Below are 21687 nucleotides of genomic sequence, written 5' to 3' on the forward strand. Positions count from 1 at the left end.
CCTTCAAGACGGGAGGTACTCTATGGTTTTCCTGCAGGAGACCCATACAGATCCGACCTCCGAAGACAACTGGCGGCTGGATTGGGGAGACAGGGTCTACTTTAGCCACCTCACAGTTCATACGGGTGGAGTGGCGACCCTGTTCTCCCCCGACCTACGGCCCGAGGTGCTGGGGGTGGCCGAGACTGTGCCGGGTCGCCTGCTGTACCTCCGGGTCCGCATGGAGGGGCTCGTAGTCAACCTTGTCAACATCTATGCCCCAGCAGCGAGCCCGGAGCGGCTGCAATTCTATCAGCAGGCGTCCGCCTTCCTCGGCACCTTGGATCCTCAGGAGAGCCTGGTCCTGGGAGGGGACTTTAACATCACCCTTGAGGAACGGGACCGCTTGGGGACCGAGCAGAGCCCGGCCGCCGTCGCCGTCCTCCAGGAGATAGTCGAACACCACTCCCTGGTTGACGTCTGGCACGACCACCACCCGGATGACACTTCCACGTTCACCTTTGTCCGGGTGCAGGCCCATCGGTCACCCACTCCCGGTTGGACCGCATTTATTTATCACTCTTTCATCTTTCACGAGCCCACTCTTCCAGCATCAGGCCGGCCCCATTTTCTGACCATCACATAGCCACCGTGACAGCCTCCTTCTGCGCGGAGAGGCCGGGGCCGGCCTATTGGCATTTTAACAACAGCTTGCTGGAGGATGCGGGCTTCGTGGCGTCTTTCCGGGAGTTCTGGCTGGCCTGGCGAGGGCAGCGGCGTGCCTTTCCCTCGGCACGGCGGTGGTGGGACGTAGGGAAGGTGCGCGCCCGGCTCTTCTGCCGTGACTACACCCGGGGCACCAGCCGACGGAGGGATGCAGCGATAGAGCAGTTGGAACGAGAGGTCTTAGAGCTGGAGAGGCGTCTGGCCACCAGCCCCGAGGATCCACCCCTCTGCGGAGCGTGCCGAGAGAAGCGGGAGGATCTCCGGATCCTCGAGGACCATCGGGCCGGGGTGCCTTTGTTCGATCCCGCATCCGTCTCCTTCGGGAGATGGATTGCGGCTCCCGCTTCTTCTACGCCCTGGAAAAAAAGAGGGGGGCTAAGAAACATATCATCTGCCTACTGGCAGAAGATGGCACCCCCCTCACAGATCCGGTGGAGATGAGCGAGAGGGCGAGAGCCTTCTATGTAAACCTATTCTCCCCGGAGCCGACCGATCCTAACGCTTGCAGAGTGCTGTGGGAGGAGCTCCCGACGGTCAGCGTGGGCGACCGAGACGGGCTAGAGCTGTCTCTCACTCTGGCCGAGTTCTCGGAAGCCCTCCGTCGCATGCCCACCAATAAATCTCCGGGCATGGACGGGCTGACCGTGGAGTTCTACCGCGTGTTCTGGGACGTCCTGGGCCCAGACCTAGTCACCGTCTGGGCCGAGTCTTTGCAGAGCGGGGTCCTCCCTCTTTCGTGCAGGCGAGCCGTGCTGGCCTTATTGCCGAAGAAGGGGGACCTCCGCGATTTACGAAATTGGCGTCCCGTCTCGCTCCTCAGAACGGACTACAAAATCGTGGCAAAAGCCATCTCCCTGAGGCTAGGGTCCGTGCTGGCGGACGTTGTCCACCCAGACCAGACCTACACCGTCCCGGGCCACAGCATCTTCGACAACCTCTATCTGGTCCGGGACCTATTGGAACTTGGGTGTAGGGATGGTCTGTCGTTCGCCCTCCTGTCCTTAGATCAGGAGAAGGCGTTCGACAGGATGGATCACGGGTATCTCCTGAGCACTCTGCAGGTGTTTGGCTTTGGACCCAGGTTTGTGAACTTTCTCCGGGTGCTGTAAGCTTCCGCACAGTGTCTGGTAAGGCTCAACTAGACCCTGACCGAACCGGTCAGCTTCGGTCGAGGAGTACGGCGGGGTACCCCCTCTCAGGCCAGCTGTACGCTCTGGCGATCGAGCCCTTCCTCTGTCTCCTCCGAAGAAGGTTGACAGGGTTGGTGCTGAGGGAGCCGGAGCTGCGGCTGGTCTTTTCGGCGTACGCTGATGACGTGCTCCTCGTGGTCCAGGACCCGGGCGACTTGGTGCGGGTGAAGGCTTGCCAGGTCATCTATTTAGCAGCCTCCTCTGCGTGGGTCAGCTGGGTCAAGAGCTCTGGCTTGGTGGTAGGGGACTGGCGACAGGCGAGCTCCCTCCCACCCGCGCTTCAAGCCATCCGGTGGAGCACGGGTCCACTGCTCTATCTGGGCGTTTACCTTTCTGCCACGCATCCCTCTCCGCCGGAGAACTGGCAGAATTTAGAGGACGGGGTGATAGAGCGGCTCCGGAAATGGACAGGACTACTCCGGTGCCTCTCCCTTCGAGGGAGAGCGTTAGTGCTTAATCAACTAGTCCTGTCCATGCTCTGGTACCGGCTCAACACCCTGGTCCCGGCCCCGGCTTTCCTGACCAACCTGCGGACATCGATTCTGGAGTTCTTTTGGTCAGGACTGCACTGGGTCCCTGCAGGGGTTCTCCATCTACCTGTGGAGGAGGGAGGGCAGGGCCTCAAATGTCTGCTTACTCAGGTCCATGTCTTCCGCCTCCAGACCCTGCAGAGGCTCCTTTATGGTGCAGGTAGTCCGGCGTGGAGCATACTGGCGCACGCCTTCCTGCGCCGCTTCCGAGGGCTCCGATATGACCGACAGCTCCTTTATCTCCATCCGAGAGGTCTTCCGCGAGACCTCTCCGGGCTGCCGGTCTTCTACCAGGACCTCCTCCGGACCTGGAAACTCTTTTCAACGACCAGGTCCATGGTGGCCACCGAGGGGGCAGATCTCCTCGCGGAGCCACTGCTATACAACCCCCAGCTCCGTTTGCAGGTGGCGGAGTCCCGCTCGGTGCGCCAGAGTTTGGTCCTGGCAGAGGTCACAAGAGTCGGAGACCTCCTGGACTATGCCCGGGGAGACTGGCTGGATCCCCTAACCTTCGCTCAGCGCATGGGGCTTTCCAGACCTTGTACTCCCCGGCGCATACTTCAGGAGGTGAAGGCCGCTTAGCCGCCCGCTGCTCGGGTTTATCTCGACCGGGTCCTGCACGAGGGCACGCCCCGCCCACCCACTACCCCAGGCCCGCCGGACCTTTTAATTGGAACCCTGCCCCGTGGACCCAACCGATCCCTTCACCCCTTCACTAGAAGCCGGCTGCACGAGATGCAGCCGGTCTGCTTTCAAACCGCGCCAAGAAAACATCTCTACACGCTCGTGCTCCACACCCTTCACACCCGCACCCTCGTGTCCCGCCCCGATACAAAATGGCAGGACCTCCAGCCACCTTTGGAGGGTGAGGAGCCCCGGTGGGTCAGCCTATATTCCACCTTAGTCCCGAGGCCCGCCGGGGATGTCAGTTGGCGGCTCCTTCATGGAGCCATGGGCACGGGCGTGTACTTGGCGTGGTTCACCACAATCCCAGACACCTGCCCCTTTTGCGGCATGAGGGATACCCTGGCACATGTCTACCTGGAGTGTGCCAGGCTGCAGCCCCTATTCCGGCTCCTCACCAATATTTTATTACGGTTTTGGTTGCACTTCTCCCCTCACCTTCTCATTTATGCACTCCCTATCCGTGGCCCCACAAAGTCACGGGATCTCCTGGTCAACCTCCTCCTGGCCCTAGCAAAAATGGCCATCTATAAAACCAGAGTGAGGAGGTTGACAGATGGAGTCTCCTGTGACTGGGGGCCTATTTCTGATCATCGGTCCGTTTACGTATCCGGGCAGAGTTTCTCTGGGCAGCGTCCTCTGACTCCCTTGATGCCTTTGAGGAGCAGTGGGCGCTGTCCGGGGTTCTCTGCTTGGTTTCCCAGTCCGGTTCCCTTCGTTTGACCCTTTGACCGCACTCCTGTCCCTGTTATTTCATTAGTTGTCCCCCGGAATTTTTTGGGCATCTAGGTCATATGGATCCCCCTTTTAGGCTGGGGGGGATCCTTTAGCAGTGGACGGGCTTCGCCCACCCACTTTCCAGATCCCAATAAGACTACTCTTCCATAGCCATTTGGCCTTGCCCGTCACAATATAATAAAACTACATAAATATGTATTATGTATTTATTAACACTGTGCTTAGTTTAAATTCCATGAACAAGCAGGGGAGGAAAAACTCTAGTTCAGTCTGAAGGCACAGAAACTCTGCCTATCAAAGTAGAATACCAAGCTAAAAGTATTACATCATCACAATTTATTCTCATTGGCTGGTCAGAGAACAAGGGCTGGACACTGTTACTAACTCATTGTCAATAAAGTAGCCTTACAGCTGCCTAAAGAAGTTCCATAGTTGTTACCACAAATGAACCCAACACATACCCAGCTTCTCATCACACCGGAGCCTGTCTGAGATCACTACACGATTATTATACATGGCTTTTTGAGTCAATTGTATGGTTAATTTTTTATATTATACTTAATTTTGTTAAATCCAAGTTACATAAAAAACTAGTAACTTATCTGTTTCAAGACAATGAGTTCATTTCTGTCACTGTGTAAATGAGTACAGAATCAAAGACAATCAAATTCATGCACAGGTCTGGGGATATTGAGATAACCTTTATCGAGGAAGAACACAGAGCTGGTATGATTTTGGTGCATTTGACACAAAAGTCATTACTGGATTTATATCAATGTCTTTGGGATCAATGAGAGGCTTCAAGGTAAAGTTCTGCAAAATCGTTGTCAGTAGCAAAAATAGCTCCATCCGAGCCAGACCCTCTCCCACACAAATCCGCTTCCCTGCAATGAAAAAGGAATTTTGAGTTGATGCTGGAGATCATTCTTTGCAGCACATTTAAAATACGGTTATTATGGAAGCAAAATTTCGGTATTAAAATTAGATGCACAGAGTGATTCAGGGTAAGTGCATGGAGGAAAATGGCTGTCTCTCAGAGTTCAGAGAGGGAAGAAAGTTTACAGGGGTTTAAGAAGCCACTCACAGATTATTTGAAGAATTGAGTTCTTTATATTGCTATTTTAAAGGCAGTTGGGGGTGAAGGGTAGGAAGATGTGGGGCTTGAGGAATAGATTATCCATTTCCCAAATGAGTTAAACTGTTTTCTGGGGGAGTGACATAGTGGTGACTGAGTAAAAGGGGAGAAGTAACAAACAGAGAGATGTGGGTGTCCTGAGTAGCAGGATGGAGGAAGAAGGCTGAAAGGCACTTAACAGAGTGGCAGAGAGGCTAAGTAGCTTAGATTCGAGTAGAGAAGTTAAGTACCCCCTTGATGACATCAAGAAGGCTGAGGTATTTAATGCATCTTCTTCTTCAGTCTTCACTGGAAAGGTGAAAGGTGACCAGATACCCAACACAATTAATATTAACAACAAGGGGAAAGAAACACACTCCAAAATAGGGGGAGAACAAGTTAAAGAATATTCAGAGAAGTTAGATGTAGTCAAGTCAGCAGGGCCCAATGAACTTAAGGAACTAGGTGAAGCAATCTCAGAACTGTTAGCTCATGGAGGATGGGTGAGGTCCCAGAAGACTGGAAATGGAAAAAAACATAGTGTCTAGGTTTAATAAGGGGAACAAAGAGGACCTGGGGAATTGTTGACCAGTCAGCCTGGAAAGATACTGGAACAAACAATCAATTGATAAGTACCTAGAAGATAATAGGGTTATGAGGAATAGCCAGCATGGATTTGTCAAGAGTAAAGCATGCCAAACCATCCTGATTTCCTCCTTTAACAGGATTACTGGCCTAGAAAACAGAGGGGGAGCAGTAGATGTGATATATTTTGGTTTTAATAAGACTTTTGGCACAGACCTGCATGACTTTCTCATAAGCGAGCTAGGGAAATGTGGTCTAGATAAATTACTTGTTCAGAACTGGTTGAAAAAACCATATTCAGAGAGTAGCTATCAATGATTTGCTTTCATACTGTCAGGGTATATAAAATGGGGTCCCAGAAGGACCTTTCCTGTGTCCAGTACTAATCAATATTTTAATTAATGACTTGGATAATGGAATGGAGAGTATGCTTATATTTGCACAATTATAATGCACAACTATAAAATAGGGAATAATTGGCTAAGCAGTAGAACTGATGAAAATGATCCAGGGAGGTTATAGTGGATCACAAATTCAATATAAATCAATCATGTGATGCAGTTGCAAAAAAGGCTAATAACATTCTGGGGTGTATTAACAGGAGTGTTATATATAAGACACAGGAGGTGATTATCCCATACTGCTCGGCACCAGTGAGGTCTCAGCTGGAGTACCCTCTCCAATTCTGGGATCCACAGTTTAGGAAACATGGATAAATTAGAGAGTGTCCTGAGGAGAGCAACAAAAATAATCAAAGGTTTAGAAAACCTGACCACTGAGAAATGGTTAACAAAACTAGGCATGTTTAGTTTTGAGAAAGATGATTGGGGGGGGATCTGATAGTCTTCAAAAATGTTAAGGGCTGTTATAAAGAGGATAGTAATCAATTGTTCTCCCTGTCCACTGAAGGTAGGACAAGTAATGGGCTTAATGTGCAGCAAGGGAGATTTAGGTTGCATATTAGCAAAAACTTTCTAACTCTAATGGTAGTTAAACTCTGGAACAGATTTCTAAGGGAAGTTGTGAAATCCCCATTGTTAGAGGATTTTAAGAACAGGCTGGACAAACACCTGTCAGAGATGGTCTAGATTTATGTGATTCTGCATCTACGCAGGGGGCTGGACTTGATGACCTATCAAGGTCCGTTCCAACCCTGCATTTCTAAGATATTTCTCCAGCGAAGAGAGGGGAGTGTGTATCTAGTAAAAAAACTCACTTCAGACAATGAACAGGAAGTGACACTCTTTAAAGACTGATAGATGCTTTGCTAGCATGAGAGACTCTGCTTCATGGGCCACCTGAAAACACCATGCACTAAACAGTCTGAGAGCTGCTAGAAAATTCAAGGCAAAGCCAGAAGACACTCTGGGACCTGAAATAAAAACGACTTCTTTTACCTGCAGAAAAAGGCATGAAGAAGTCACTCTTCTTAAAGGCACCATTTTCGTCCAAGAAATGTCCCGGGTTAAATTGCTCTGGGTTTGGGAATTCCCTGCTGTCATATAGAACTGACTTCAGTGCAGGGAATATCGTGGTGCCCTGAATTAGCAAATGCAGAAAAAAGAGAGTTAAAATGGTGTCATAAATATAAAGGGAAGGGTAATCACCTTTCTGTATACAGTGCTATAAAATCCCTCCTAGCCAGAGGCAACCTCCTGTTACCTGTAAAGGGTTAAGAAGCTCAGCTAACCTGGCTGGCACCTGATCCAAAGGACCAATAAGGAGACAAGATACTTTCAAATCTTTGGGGGGGAGGGGGAAAGGGTTTTGTTTGTGCTCTTTTTTTACGGTTGATCTCTCTTGGGACTGAGAGAGGCCAGACAGAAATCCATCTTCTCCAACCCATCCTAATCCAAATCTCCAATATTGCAACCAGTATAGGTAAGCCAGGCATGGCTGATTAGTTTATCTTTTGTTTTATGTGAATTTTACCTCTGTTAAGATGGAGGTTTATTCCTGTTTTCTGTAACTTTAAGGTTTTGCCCACAGTGGTATCCTCTGTGATTTGAATCTGAATATCCCATTAAGTATTTACCATCCTGATATTACAGAGGTGATTCTTTTACTTTTTCTTTAATTAAAATTCTTCTTTTAAGAACAGATTGTTTTTTCATTGTTCTTAAGATCCAAGGGTTTGGGTCTGTGTTCACCTGAACAAATTGGTGAGGATTTTTATCAAGCCTTCCCCAGGAAAGGGGGTGTAGGACTTGGGGGGATATTTTGGGGGAAAATGTCTCCAAGTGGGCTCTTTCCCTGTTCTTTGTTTAAAACACTTGGTGGTGGCAGCATACAGTTCAAAGACAAGGCAAAGTTTGTACCTTGGGGAAGTTTTTAACCTAAGCTGGTAAGAATAAGCTTAGGGGGTCTTTCATGCGAGTCCCCACATCTGTACCATAGAGTTCAGAGTGGGGAAGGAACCCTGACAAGTGGATACTATCCAAAAGAGAGAAGCCCCCAAAATTCACTGAGGTGGACTGTGGAACCTATCTTTGTTTTTCTTCATTTCCTTGCATCCCCAGAATGTCATGCTTTCAACCAGAAGCAGAAATATTAAAATTTCATGAGCACAGTTATACCCACTGAACAGCAGTTTACTCTTTGTACTACTCACTGGCAGACCTAGGATATATTGAGTGACTTTAGGCAAATCACTTTTGGTCTCAGACCCCTTGTTACTGCCTCTGTAAATTGGAGACAGTGATACTACCTCCTCTTCAGGAAGTGCTCTGAGATACAGAAGCTAAATTTTATTATTATTCAGTATATCAGACCTTGCAAAATACCCCTGCAAGTGAGAGAGAAGCTACATCAAAGGAATTATTTTGGAGATGTTCTATGGCCTATGTTATACAGGAGGTCAGACTAAATGATCACAGTGGTCTCTTTTGGTCTTATATCTCTGTCCGCTAGTCTCTTTGGAGGATATTAAGTAGAAGCTACTAAAGTAGACATTTTGAAATCAGCAGGTTCAGATAACTTGCATTTGAGAGTTTTTAAAAAGTTGGCCGAGGAGCTTGCTGTACCATTAATGCTGATTTTCAGTAAGTTTTCAAACAGTGGGGAAGTTACAGAAAACTGGAAGAAAACTAATGCTGTGCCCATTTTAAAAAAGGGTCAACAGGATGACCTGGGTAATCACTGGCTTATTAGCCTTACATCAATCCCAGGCAATTAATGGAATGGATCTTATGAGACTAGATTAATAAAGAACTAAAGGAGGGTAATGTTATTAATGCAAATCAACATGGGTTATGGAAAATAAATTCTGTCACACTAAATTATTATCCTTCTTTGATTAAATTAGAAGAGTGTTTCATAAGGGTAGTAGCGACCACCTAATCTACTTAGGCTTCTGTAAGGATGACTTGGTATCACGCAACATTTTGATTAAAAAACCAGAACAATACAAAATTAATATGGCACAAATTAAATGGATTAAAAACTGGCTAACTGACAGGGCTCAAAATTTAATTGTCAATTGGAAATTGCCAGTGAGTGGGTCTGTTTTCAGTGGGATCCTGCAGGGACTGGTTCTTGGCCCTATGTTATTTAATATTTTTATCAATGACTTGAAGGAAAACACAAAATTATCATTGATAAAGTTTGCAGATAACACAAAAGTTGGAGACATGGTACATAATGAAAAGGATGGGTCATTGATTCAGAGCAATATAGCTATCTTGGTAAAATGGGCGCAAGCAAACAATATGTATTTTAATATAGCTAAATATAAACTTATGCATCTGGGAACAAAGGAGGTAGGCCGTACTTACAGGAGGGGGCCTCTATCCAAGTAGAGTAATGACTCTTAAAAAGATTTGGGGGTTGTGGTGGATAATCAGCTTAACATGAGCGCCTAGTGTAATGCTGTAGCCAAATAAGCTAACACTATCCTGGGATGCAGAAACAGGGGAGTCTTGAGTAAAAGTGACAAGGTTATTTTACCTCTGTATTTGGCACTGGTGAGACCCCTGCTGGAATACTGTGTCCAGTTCTGGTGCCCACAACTCAAATGATTAAAGGATTAGAAAACATGACATACGCTCAAGAAGCTCAATCTATTTAGTTTAACAAAGAGAAGGTTAAGGGGTGACTTGATTGCAATCTATAGCTATCTACATGAGGAACAAATATTTAGTAATGGGCTCTTCAGCCTAGTAGAGAGGTGTAACATCATACAGTGGCTGGAAGCTAAAGCTAGACAATTTCAGACTAGAAATAAGGTGGAAGTTTTTAACAGTTAGAATAATTACCCATCGGAACAATTTACCCAGTGATCTGATGGATTCTCCATCACTGACAATTTTTTTAAAATCAAGATTGGATGTTTTTCTAAAAGATCTGCTCTTGAACAAGTTCCATGGCCCGTGTTATATAGGAGGTCAAACTAAACAATCACAATGATCCTTCCGGCCTTAGAACCTGTTAGTCTATTTAATATAAATCCAAGTCTATTTTTCAACATTTAATATACAAAAACCAAGAATTAACTGTATGAGCTTGACTCACTGTTAAAAATGCCTTAATCTTGAAGTGTAGTTTTTGTTTTGTTTCGTATTTGTACTGATTGACTTGCATTCAGTTCAGAACTAAGCAAAGGTGAAGAGGGCTCCAATACTTTTTGAACTTATTCAGTCATTGCTCATTCACATTTGCTATGTTGTTTTGTTTGTGACCTAACTGTGCCAAGAAATTTCCCCAGAAACAAAATCCCTTTGGCCTCAAAATAGAAGAATGTTTGCACACACTAGTTCGATATCAAAATCTTTGCTGAGTACCATTGCTAAAAAGTTATTCCCTATTCCACATCTACGATCTGTCCTGGAATGAAAGTTCAGCCTGCAGATTGCAAACTGCTGTTCTGCTTCATGCAGAGGCTTGGAGAGATTCAATAATGATTGTATGTAATTAGTAAATCAGCAAAAAAAAAAAACCCACCACACAAAATCTAGTTGAAGCATTTCTATAGTGAATAACTCAACATTAAAAGGAGAAAAAGGTAAAAGAACTCGACCCTTCACAGACACATTGAGAACTGACCTTGGGAATAAGGTACTGTTTGAGATGAACATCTCTAGTCACGGCATGTGGCAAACTTAATGGGACAAGATTGATGTATCTCTGGATTTCATGTACCACAGCATCTGTGTAGGGCATCTGGCTTCGATCCGCCATGCTGGGGCTTCGGCTTCGGCCAATCACACGGTCAATCTCTTCATGAATTTTCTCTGTCATCAGATTAATGAGGTTTAACAATAATGATAAAGAACAGCATTCAAAGAGATTTGTCCACCATTCTGTCACACTGTATGCAAATTGGGATTATAACAAAACTGGTCAATTTGGTGCTACTGAAGCTACTGACCATGGCAGCTATGACAAAGTGCAATAATATAATTCCAACACAGTGATTTTACTCATGCCCAGTTATGATAAAAACTAGACTTAATGGGATGTTACCACAAGTGCATATAACCAACTGCTCAGCAAGAGATTGGTCCTAAACCTTTCCCCACCAAAGTCAAATCATCGTTGTGCAGATGGAGGAAGCTCATGAGATGGGAATTCTCCTTGCACCTGTCTGCTCTGTGCATAGTATCTAGCACTGGCAGAGCTTTGATTTAGAACCTTACACAATCCTGACATTGACAAGCTGATTAAATCTGAAGACACAATGACTTTGCCATTTCACATGCCTGGAGTGTGAAGGTATCTGTGACTCACAGAACAGGCACCGCACGGTCAGTGACAATGGAGGCTCCCACGGCATTAATTCCTTCCCCCTGCATGGGAGCCTCAACATTGATCTGGATTTGAGAGAGGAATTCAATCAGAATGGCCCATTCAGCCTTTGGACTCTTTGCTTAGACTATCAATACAGGGACAAGTAATGCCTGTTGTAATGGTGTTACCTTCTATTTCTGGGTATTTCAGAAGAATCAGGAGTCCAAATTTCATGGTGATGCTGGTTGTCCCCGTTCCAGCAAGAAATAACTCTACTGTGGTTCGTACCAGACTTCCCACATTAAAGTCTGACTGGCCATTCTTTTGCTCCTGTGAAAAGATTTGGTGAAGATCTTTGATTCTTGGCAGTAAAACTGTAGGATATGTTCAGATATATATTCTTCTACCCAACAGATGACCCACCTCTGATCATTATAAAAATCCCACACAAATGGCTGATAGCACTTGAGATTTCAGCATCATTACTGCGGTGCATTGGGCCTTTTCTGTGCAATAAGGTGATTTTTTTCTTTATTTGAAGGAAGAGAGAGAAGCTTGACCATTATAATGTATATTCCTTGGGCAGAGACCATGTGTCCCCTTCAGGTCTTCTCCAAAGCCATGTACTATGTTACTGCTTCACAAATTAATCTTGATCATACATATAATCCACTCCACAGTAAAGAGGAAGGGCTACTTCCCTCACATACCTCTTCCATTTTGATGAAGAAAGCATCGATAAAGTCTCGAGGACAATTGGGATCCAGAGACTCTTTGTGCATCTTCACTCTCTCCAGAACAAATCTTCTGAACTCCTGAGCATTATTAAATAGCCTGTGGTGAGGCCCAGGCATGTAATCCATGAGAGTTGGGAAAAAATTGTACAGCTGTAAAGGATGAAAGAAAAACACAGCTGGATTTATCTGGACACGACAGATAATCATAGCGTTCATGCAAATGACTCACTACAGCTGTACAATACAATGTTTCTTTGGCACCTTCTTATCAAAATGGATTCAACAGAACGTTGCAAACTCTACTAAGTGTGACAGACCCAGACCAGTGGAGTACAGGAGTCTGGTAGAAGGCAAATATGCTGGCCACTGGATGAATAGTTTTCTGTTCCCTGAGTGACCAGAGCAGGGGCTGCCCTAGAGCAATCAGGAACCTACTAGAACCAATTAAGACAGGCAAGCTAATCAAGACACCCGGAGCCAGTTAAGAACTTTCTAGAATCAATTATGGCAGGCAAGCTAATCAGGACACCTGGTTTAAAAAGGACATCCCATCAGTTAGGAGGGGGGCGTGTAAGGAGCTGGGAGTGAGAGGACGTGCTGCTGGAGGACTGAGAAGTACAAGCATTATCAGACACCAGGAGGAAAGTCTTGTGGTGAGGATAACGAAGGTGTTGGGAGGAGGCTATGGGGAGGTAGCCCAGGGAGTTGTAGCTGTCGCACAGCTGTTCCAGGAGGCACTCTAGACAGCTGCAATCCACAGGGCCCTGGGCTGGAACCCAGAGCAGAGGGCAGGCCCGGGTTCCCCCATAAACCTCCCAACTCCTGATCAGACACAGGAGAAGTTGACCTGGACTGTGGGTTTCACCAGAGGGGAGGTCTCTGGGCTGTTCCCTGACCTACATGGTGGATCAGGAGAGACTGAGGGGGATTGTTTTCCTCTTTTTCCCCATGCTGGCCAGTGATGAGGTTATCTGAGTGAACGGCAGATTTGAACCATGAAAGTGGCCAAACTGAGGGCTGCTGTGAATCTCTGAGGCAAGCTAACCCGCCAGTAAGCGCAGGGCACACCAAGATAGAGGAGGAACTTTGTCACATAAGTCAGACTACTCAACATACATAAATTCCTCACAAACACAGCAGTGACATTGTGGCACTCTGTACCCGTAAGCAACACCCTGGAACTCTATATTCACCACTCTCATATATTTATGATACGTTTCGTGCAAAGCATACCCTGCAAGATATATAAAAAGTCATGATCTCCTGAAACACATTGTTCTGTCCAAATGTGTATATCATTAGTGTGGATCAAGTTATGAGATTTTGCTTTACGGTTGTTACTGAAATATATTGTAAATTTGCTAGTGGCATACAAAGAAAGCAAACCACTCACAGGAGGGTACTTGAGGACTCAATTACCACCAATAAGCTGGGGACTTGTAATCAAGGGATTTACACTTCAAGGAAAGTTGTGCAAGCACCACACAACAGGGACTATCAGACCCCGTGACTCCATTGAACAAGACCACTCCCAGGGGATTGCTCAACCAAAGGACTCAGGGAAGCTCTCCAGGACATGCCGAGACAAGTGTCTTCTAGGCCCAGGGACTAAGGATATAAAAGAGGAAACAGTGGCCACATATTTTGGCCTCTCTCCTCCCACAACTTAACATCTGGAAACACACCTGGAGGACAAAGACTTTGAACTGAGGAGGTGGTCCTGGGATAGATGAGAATTCCAGCCTGTGTATTGAAGATCTGTATCCTGCTTGGACTATCTATCAGGGTGAGACTCTGCTTGATTCAATTCCTGTTTAGTTTCTAGGACCTAGAAACTTAGATTGTGCGCTTATTTTTATATTTTTGGTAACCATCTCTATCCTTTATGCCTACCACTTATTGCTTAAAATCCATCTTTCTGTCATTAATAAATCTGTTTTATATTTTACTTAAAACAGCGTGTTTTGGTTGAAGTGCTTGGGAAATCTGCTCAGGAACAAAAACTGGTGCATGCCCTCTGCACATTGAGGGAGGGGCAGATAAATGTACACTGGTCAGGTTTCTGACCAGGGCAGGGAGAAAGGCTGGGGAGCTGGTGGGAATTGGCTGGAGCCTTGCTATTGTTAGTTCATGAGTGGCTGAGAGAAGCATTCAGGTAACTCAGCTGGATATGTCCCTGCCTGTGGATGGCTGTGTAAGTGCACTACCTGCCAGAGGTTTGCAGCTTCTCACGGCATCATAGGTGAGAGGGAGCCCAGGTTGGAGGGACAGAGGCTTGGTAGTACCCCAGTTCCAGGTTGCACCCCAGGGACCCCGTCACAGACATTCAATTATATCAGCTAAGACATGCTTCATTTCTTCCAACATAAAACCATCCCCACTATACACAACCTTTTCTTGAAAAACAAAAAACACTCAAGTGCTCAACCTTAACTCGGATCACAGATTTTCTTAGGCAGCAATAAACCATTATAAACTTTAAAAGGAAAATACACTTTAGACTTCCTGAGATGACAGTTAAAGGGTCGAATTCTCTCCTGTGGTGTAACTCCATTTGTTTTGAATGAGATATGCCCACAGAGAGTTTAACCCTTCATTGTGCAATTGGTGAGATTTTCAGGAAAGGGGTGCATGTTTGGTGGCTGGCTGTGAACTGGAAGTGAAAGGAAGTTTGCTTTGGAGGTGAGGAATGTGATCACATTCACCTATCACGTTGCAAAAGGGCATTTTTCATGTTGATATTGATATCAGTGTTTTTATTGGTGATTTTCTTGATTTTTACCAATTGTGTAGATAGAGAATGTCCTCAAGCAAACTTAATTCTGAGCTAACGAAGTCTTTTGTGGAGGAATTTAAACAACCCTTAGATAGAAGGTGTAGGGTCTGTGTGGTAGTAGCAGAAGCCTAACGAGGAGAAGGAGGCCATTATGGGAATCTGAAATAACAATTGTTTAAGGAAAATTAATAGTTAAAGAAAGAAGTCTCTGTCCCCTCCCCCAGTATAAAGGAGAAGAATAGAATAACCCCCGGAACATACCGCTGTCCAGGGGGAGCGCTGGAGCTTGCCATTTTCCTCTATGAGATTTATTAAAGTCACAAACTTTTTATCTTCATAGTCAAACCTGTCCCCAAAGATAATGGCGCAGATGACGTTGGAGACGGCGTGGGTGAGGAAGAGGGTGGGGTCAAAGGGCTGCCCTGGAGCAAAACAAACCTAAAAAGAGTCAGTTTTAATTCAGTGTCTTAACCCTCAGCTCCAGAGTCACTGGCAACACAGGGATGTTGTGGATCTTCAACCACATGGCAAGAGTCAAGGTGGGGCTGACAGCAATATTCCCTGGGAGGGTGAGTTAGGGCTGCGCCAACACCCACTCTTACCTCTCACACGCTAAATTAAACACGTGCCACTTTTTTTTCTTGGCAATCAGTTTTCACTCTATCTGCTCTGCTGCTCTCTGCCGGGCACACTCTGGTCTGACCAGAGGCAATCAGTGCCTCTCTGGGTGATACCTGCCTGTCTGTCTTGGGGCCTATTTCACAGAAAGGATCCCAACCTGTTCACAACAGGATTCTGCTCAGAGGGCTCTGCCTGAGTCATCGCTTCTGTTGTTGTAGCATCATCACTAACTCCCAGAGCGCAGCAATCTCCCCTTGGCACTGCCAGCCCAGGCCAGGCAGCATAAATACACTGTTGTTGTGCTAGGGAAGGAATAAAGGCTCCCAGCACAACAGCAGAGGGGATGGGGCTGCTTTCTGCCCTCAGTGTGCACTAAGCAGGCCCCACAGCTCAGCTAACTCAGCTGGAGAGGCTGAATTTCCCACTGGCTCACCAGTGACATCTTAGCTTCCATTTCAGGTTCTTCCTTCCTCAAAAGCACAAGGAACACACAGGGCTGGTAACTGAGAGCTAACCTGGGGCTGCAGCATCGGAGGGACCAGCACAACATTCCTGGGAATTATGGGCAAGAGTTCACCCCTCTGACTTGAGGCCACAGTGCTTATGGGGAACATCCAGAAGCAGCATTTTCTTCATGCACCAGACCCCTGCTCGTGTCCCTCACCCTTCGATTCTCTTTGACTCATTCCCAACAGCAATAGCTGCCCTTTGGCTCAGAGTGCACAAGCAGTAGGACTAGCAGTAAAGTAGCTCTCTCTTCTGTCTGTACCATGGGTGGGGAAGGGTCTCAATCCATTCTCCTCTCCCACTCACAATTTTCCCAGAAGGGCAGAGCCAACTTCAGTTTAGCCCTTAGTATTGCATTAAATATTGCAAGAGGCAGGGTGATCTTGTGGCTAAGACACTGGCATGGGTCTCAGTTCTCTACCTCTAAAATAGCAGGGAAAATCATTCATTTCTTCCACTGTTTTCATTCACGTCTATTTAAGATGTACACTGCTTGGGGCAGGGATTGTCTCAAATCATTTGTTCCAAAAGTCCATATGCAAAGGAACCCCAATATCAGCTGGGACCGCTAGACATTACTGGAATATACATAATAATTTAGGAGTATCACTGACACAGAAGAGCTCTGATATTTCACATATCTCAGCAGAATCTCAAATACAACAGGTGGAACAGACAAAGACATTAAAGTCAGACATTCCCTTGTAACTCTAAATCTGATCTGGAGAAATACAAATCTTACCTTCCCAACTAAACTTCAAATATTTAGCACCATTGTAAAGTCAGTCTTACTATATCGTGCTGAAACTTGGAAACATATTGAGACCTTATATCTATACTCCAAGTTCTTATAAACAGCTGCCGTAGACAAATTCTCAATATCAGATGGGTAGAAAAAAAGAAATCACAAACGAAGAACTCTGGAGAAAGATGAAACAAAAACTGATGGGACAGGAAATTCTGGAATGCAGATGGCTAGAACATACATGGACAAAAGACCTGAATAATATAATAAGACAGGCATTGGACTGGAACTCCCATGGCAAGAGGCAATAAGGTAGACCATGAATAACATGGAAATGCACAATATAAGAAGAATTGTTAGTTAGCAAATTGACATTGGAAAAAGCTAAGATTGCAGTAGGAGACTGGCAAAGATGGAAGGCCCTGGGGAAGGCCCTATGTTCTGCAAGGAATGAAGAGGAAAAACATAAGAGAGAATGAGTGTCCGTTATGAAGCACTGTAAATGTACACAGTGATTTCAAACATTCTGATGGAGCCCATCACTATCGAAGGTAGGTGCCAAATGTGTATCAGCATCTAGCCGAGAGAAAATGAGAAGAAGCAAACTGTAGGCCTGGGTGTCTTCTTAACCCAGCACACTGGAACTAACCCACTCTAATATGGCTCACTGTGTTAGTGTCTATACACTCTAGACAAATATCTTCCATTTGCTCATTGATCACAGATCAGAGGGGAGAAAAGGTGTGAAAGAAACAGTGAGAAATGGTCATCTCTGGAATGTTTCACTCATCCTTTCCCATTACATTAACACAGGTTGTTATATGTGCAGTTAATGGCTTGAGTTATAAGACGTTTGAACTAAACATCATGAAAAACAGAAAGACAAGAGTCTTTGATTCCCTCAGTTTCCAACAGACATGAAACAATGCCCACCATGTGTGTTTCTGAGCCTTTCCACTAGAAAACGGGTTTCTTCCTGGATACGCCCCTCAATGCTTTTCTTCCCCATCCCAAAATTTCTCAGGTTAGTGAGGGCAAATCGGCGGAGCTTCTTCCACCGCTCCCCATTGCTGAAAACAATACCTGTAAATGGGAAGAGAACAGAAATGAAAGAAGGGAGGGCCAGACTCAGTTTGCCTATTTGAAAAATACCCAAACATTGGTGAGTCAAAGGTTCCATTTCAATTTAACTGATATTGTGTCTGTGTTCTACTAGGGAGACGACATTACAGCTACATTGCAAATACTGATTGAAGTATTTGAAGCTATTGCCATGTGGGACCCCGGATATCAGAGAGACAAGGTAGGTGAGGTAATATCTTCTATTGGATCAACCTGTGTTGGTGGAAAGACAAGCTTTTGAGCTGCACTGAACTCTTCCTCAGGTCTGCAGCAATTAATTAGTGTCCAAGCTAAAAACAAGGTGGGACAGACTTCAAAAGAGGTTCACACTTTACAGAGACACTGTTTTTATGGCCCATTGCAATGATTTATAAGACACCCTGCTGACTACTAACCCTCCATCATCCCACCACTGCAGAGGTGTTAGTTGGCCATTATAGGTCACTTCATTTTCAGTGGTTTCCCAGAATGTGCCCAAATTACAAGCCTTTGAAAAAAATCACATTTCACACAATAGAGTTTAGCAGCTAAAATCTCCAAAGGTTCTGTCCTCCGGAGATATGCACCAGCGCCGGACAGCACTTTGTGCCTGTCCACATGTGAGATGAAAACCTACTACTATCAGTTACTCCATTAACTCAGATGTCTGTGCAACTACACAGACATATCTTAATTCTAACATTCCCTAACTTCTGAGAGCTTGACTTTACAACCTTAATAATGTTCTTTTCACATAGTTTTTTTCTTGTGTAGTCAAGTAACTATGCTGAAGGTTGTTTTCACAGTCACTGTGATAGTAATATAACTATACTTCACTTAATGAATAAATGAGATAAGAGACTTCCTGAAAAGGACATCTTGGAATTTCCATATTTATTATTCCCTCACTTTTTATTATGAAAGGATAAAAATAATCCTTCTCTGCTCATGGAATCTATCTAATTAGGGAGGACAGGTGAAGAAGGGGAAAGGAATTCATGGTTTGTTCTGACCCTTTTTGCCAATCCAGCCCTGCTCTCCTGGCTGTATTCTAGGCCTTGGAAGGTAGATTGGCCTGGCTGTTTGTTACCTCTCATAAACCTGTAGTGAGATGCTAGGAACCATTCATGTCAGTGAACCAGTAGTGCAATGGGGAATGAGCTCTGGAACCAAGACTATTTATCCAATATTTACAATTGCATTATTGAAAAACTCCAGCTGTTTCTGCTTTTCAGTTCTCAGTTGTGTTCTCCCCATACAGAAAACATCAGCTCTATATGCTGAAGTTATTTGAAATGTACCTGGTTCCTGTGCCATTTTTTCAAATAACGGCATACTTCCTCTTCCACTGAACTCCTCCCCAAGACCGACAAGAGCTTCCTTCACAATCTCATATCCATACAACACCACAACCCGTTCTGAGCCTAAATATATTGTGAAAATCGAGCCGTACTTTTCACTGAGCTGTAAAGATTTAGCACAAAGACCAATAAGTTTTAAGTTAGATCCACTTATTTAGGATAAGAATTCAAGAAGATCAAATTATAAACTGATGAATTGCTCTCATGCCACTGAGCTAATACTAGGCAAGTTTTACTACTGATCATCGTCCAAAATTGGCCATTTCAGCCCAGATCCTCCAAGGTATTTAGGAGCCTAACTCCATGGATTTCAATGAGAGTTATGAGCCTACATATCTTGGAGGTTCTGGGACTTCCTGACTTTTCAGTGCTTTACTTTGTTATCCTCATATTTTAAACATTTTTCCCTATAGATGTGTGTGTCTGAGTGCTCCCAGGATAATTCTGTCTGTGTTATATAATTATCTCATTATAAGAGCAGACTGCATTAATATAGGGCCTTTCAATGGTGATCTTGAGTGCTATGTTAAAATGACAATTTTAACTCCACAGAAATGCTGCCTGCATGTATTCAGTCATGGCAGCTGATTTGACAATAGCAAGAGAGATTTTTTCTTTCGTTTTACTTCTGTCAGCCCTTCAGAGCCAAAGCCAGACAGAAGTGAGATTCTGTTTCCCCTTTTATATCACCAACAGAATTATTATCCAATTTCCAATTGATTACATCTTTACAAATCAACAAACATCTGTATCTCAGGGCATGATGTGAAGACAATGAGGGTGAACAGCTGTAACTGGGGGCAGGATTTTTCTTGTACAATCCTCATTATTTGTGATGATTTGCCAGAAGGAAAGAATCAAACCTGTCTCTCCAATCCCAGGGTATGTTTGCAGAGCTGGCTAAAATGCCAGAACATGCAACACTACAATGTCATTTCTCCAAAGCTGACCTGCAGTTTCTGCCTTACCATCATTTTGTGATGCAGACAAATATCATTAGAGCAATTTTACAGATGGGAAAATTAAGGCACAGAGGGGTTAAGTGACATGCCCAAGAGCACATCTGGAGTCTGTAGCAGAGGTAGGAACAGTACCCAAGGCACCTGACTGCCAGTTCTTTATATAACCTACTAGACCTCTTTCCACACCCTGTGATAACTTGTACTCACTGCAGTGCAGCTTCAGGGGGCACTCTGGATTAGCTGTGAATAAGACCCCCTCTAAAACAAGCAGTATATTATCACCAACCATTTACATCTAGCCTCCAAGATTGATTTTTTTGTGAAATAAGAAGTCAGAAATTTGAGCTAATGTGGAATTGCTGCCAGGCTAGGCTTGAGCCAGGCTCTGTTTAATGTCCACCTACAACCCAGCAACTGATACCATGAAAACACCCTTACCTCATCTATATGTTGGGGTAAATGCTTCGTATTTAGCTGCAGCGTGTTTCCTATGATGGGAAAAGCAACAGGGCCAGGAGGCAGCTTCCCGCTTCCAGACATCTTTCTACATACCGAAAGGAAAAGAAGGTAAGAAACGCAAATAACCAGGAAAACACTTGTTGCTCCCAGAGGTTCCATTGCAGAGTGTAGCAATTATTCTGGATTTGAGCAGGGGTTTACTTTGTATTTCAGACTCCTCAGTTTTTATATGCTACACAGCAAAAAGGGGGTGCAAGCAATTAGCCAATAGGAGCTCTCAGTTCCTCTGAGTTAACAAGATAAGCTCTGAACTAACAATGGTGATTGGAGCTGTCACACTAGGAATGAATTCCTTTGAACTTTTATTGGTATTTAATCTCTGTTTGCCCTTGTGTACTCACTGATAGAGCATGAAAATTAATCATAAACTGAATCCCTGTCAAACTGCCCAAACTATCATGAAATCATCCTCTCTCTGCACCCATCGGGTTAAACGTTCCTCATCAGCTTGGTGCCAGCTGGAACATTTTAGGCATACAATGAGGATTCCTTTTCATGTTACTCTCCAGGATTTAGCTTATGGATCGCTGAGCAGCAGACACTTAAGAAAAACATCAAGCTGAACGTCTGATAAAAATTCAAACTGAATCCTGAACCTTTTCAGAGATTTCGCAAATTTTGGTTAACCTTTAAAAAATGTGACCCTTCCCCTCCCCCTTATATTCAACCTGTACAACCCTTGATTTCAAACTGAAACATTAAACAAATCTAAACAAATACTTCGCCTCAGTCTTTAATGAGGCTAATGAGGAGCTTAGGGATAATGGTAGGATGACAAATGGGAAGGAGGATATGGTAGATATTACCACATCCAAGGTAGAAGCCAAACTTGAACAGCTTAATGGGACTAAATCAGGGGGCCCAGATAATCTTCATCCAAGAATATTAAAGGAACTGGCACATGAAATTGCAAGCCCATTAGCAAAAAATTGTAATGAATCTGTAAACTCAGGGGTTGTACTGTATGACTGGAGAATTGCTAACATCGTTCCTATATTTAAGAAAGAAAAAAAAAGGTGATCCGAGTAACTAAAGGCCTGTTAGTTTGACATCTGTAGTATGCAAGATCTTGGAAAAAAATTTGAAGG

The 21687-nt window shown here is 44.9% G+C and overlaps 1 protein-coding gene across 1 annotated transcript; it reads right to left on the reverse strand.

Moving 5' to 3' along the window:
• Positions 1-4061: 4061 nt before the first annotated feature.
• LOC119859113 (cytochrome P450 2H2-like) lies at positions 4062-20863 on the reverse strand. The gene is made up of 9 exons (XM_038410808.2): positions 20519-20863; positions 19059-19221; positions 17590-17739; positions 15045-15205; positions 11981-12157; positions 11459-11600; positions 10587-10774; positions 6944-7085; positions 4062-4731 (listed from the first exon to the last, which is right to left on the reverse strand). Exons 1-9 carry the CDS (start codon positions 20696-20698, stop codon positions 4550-4552), a joined length of 1485 nt encoding a protein of 494 aa, XP_038266736.1. The 5' UTR covers positions 20699-20863; the 3' UTR covers positions 4062-4549.
• Positions 20864-21687: the final 824 nt, after the last annotated feature.

The sequence above is a fragment of the Dermochelys coriacea genome, chromosome 7 (assembly GCF_009764565.3).
Source record: "Dermochelys coriacea isolate rDerCor1 chromosome 7, rDerCor1.pri.v4, whole genome shotgun sequence".
Lineage (NCBI taxonomy): Eukaryota > Metazoa > Chordata > Testudines > Dermochelyidae > Dermochelys > Dermochelys coriacea.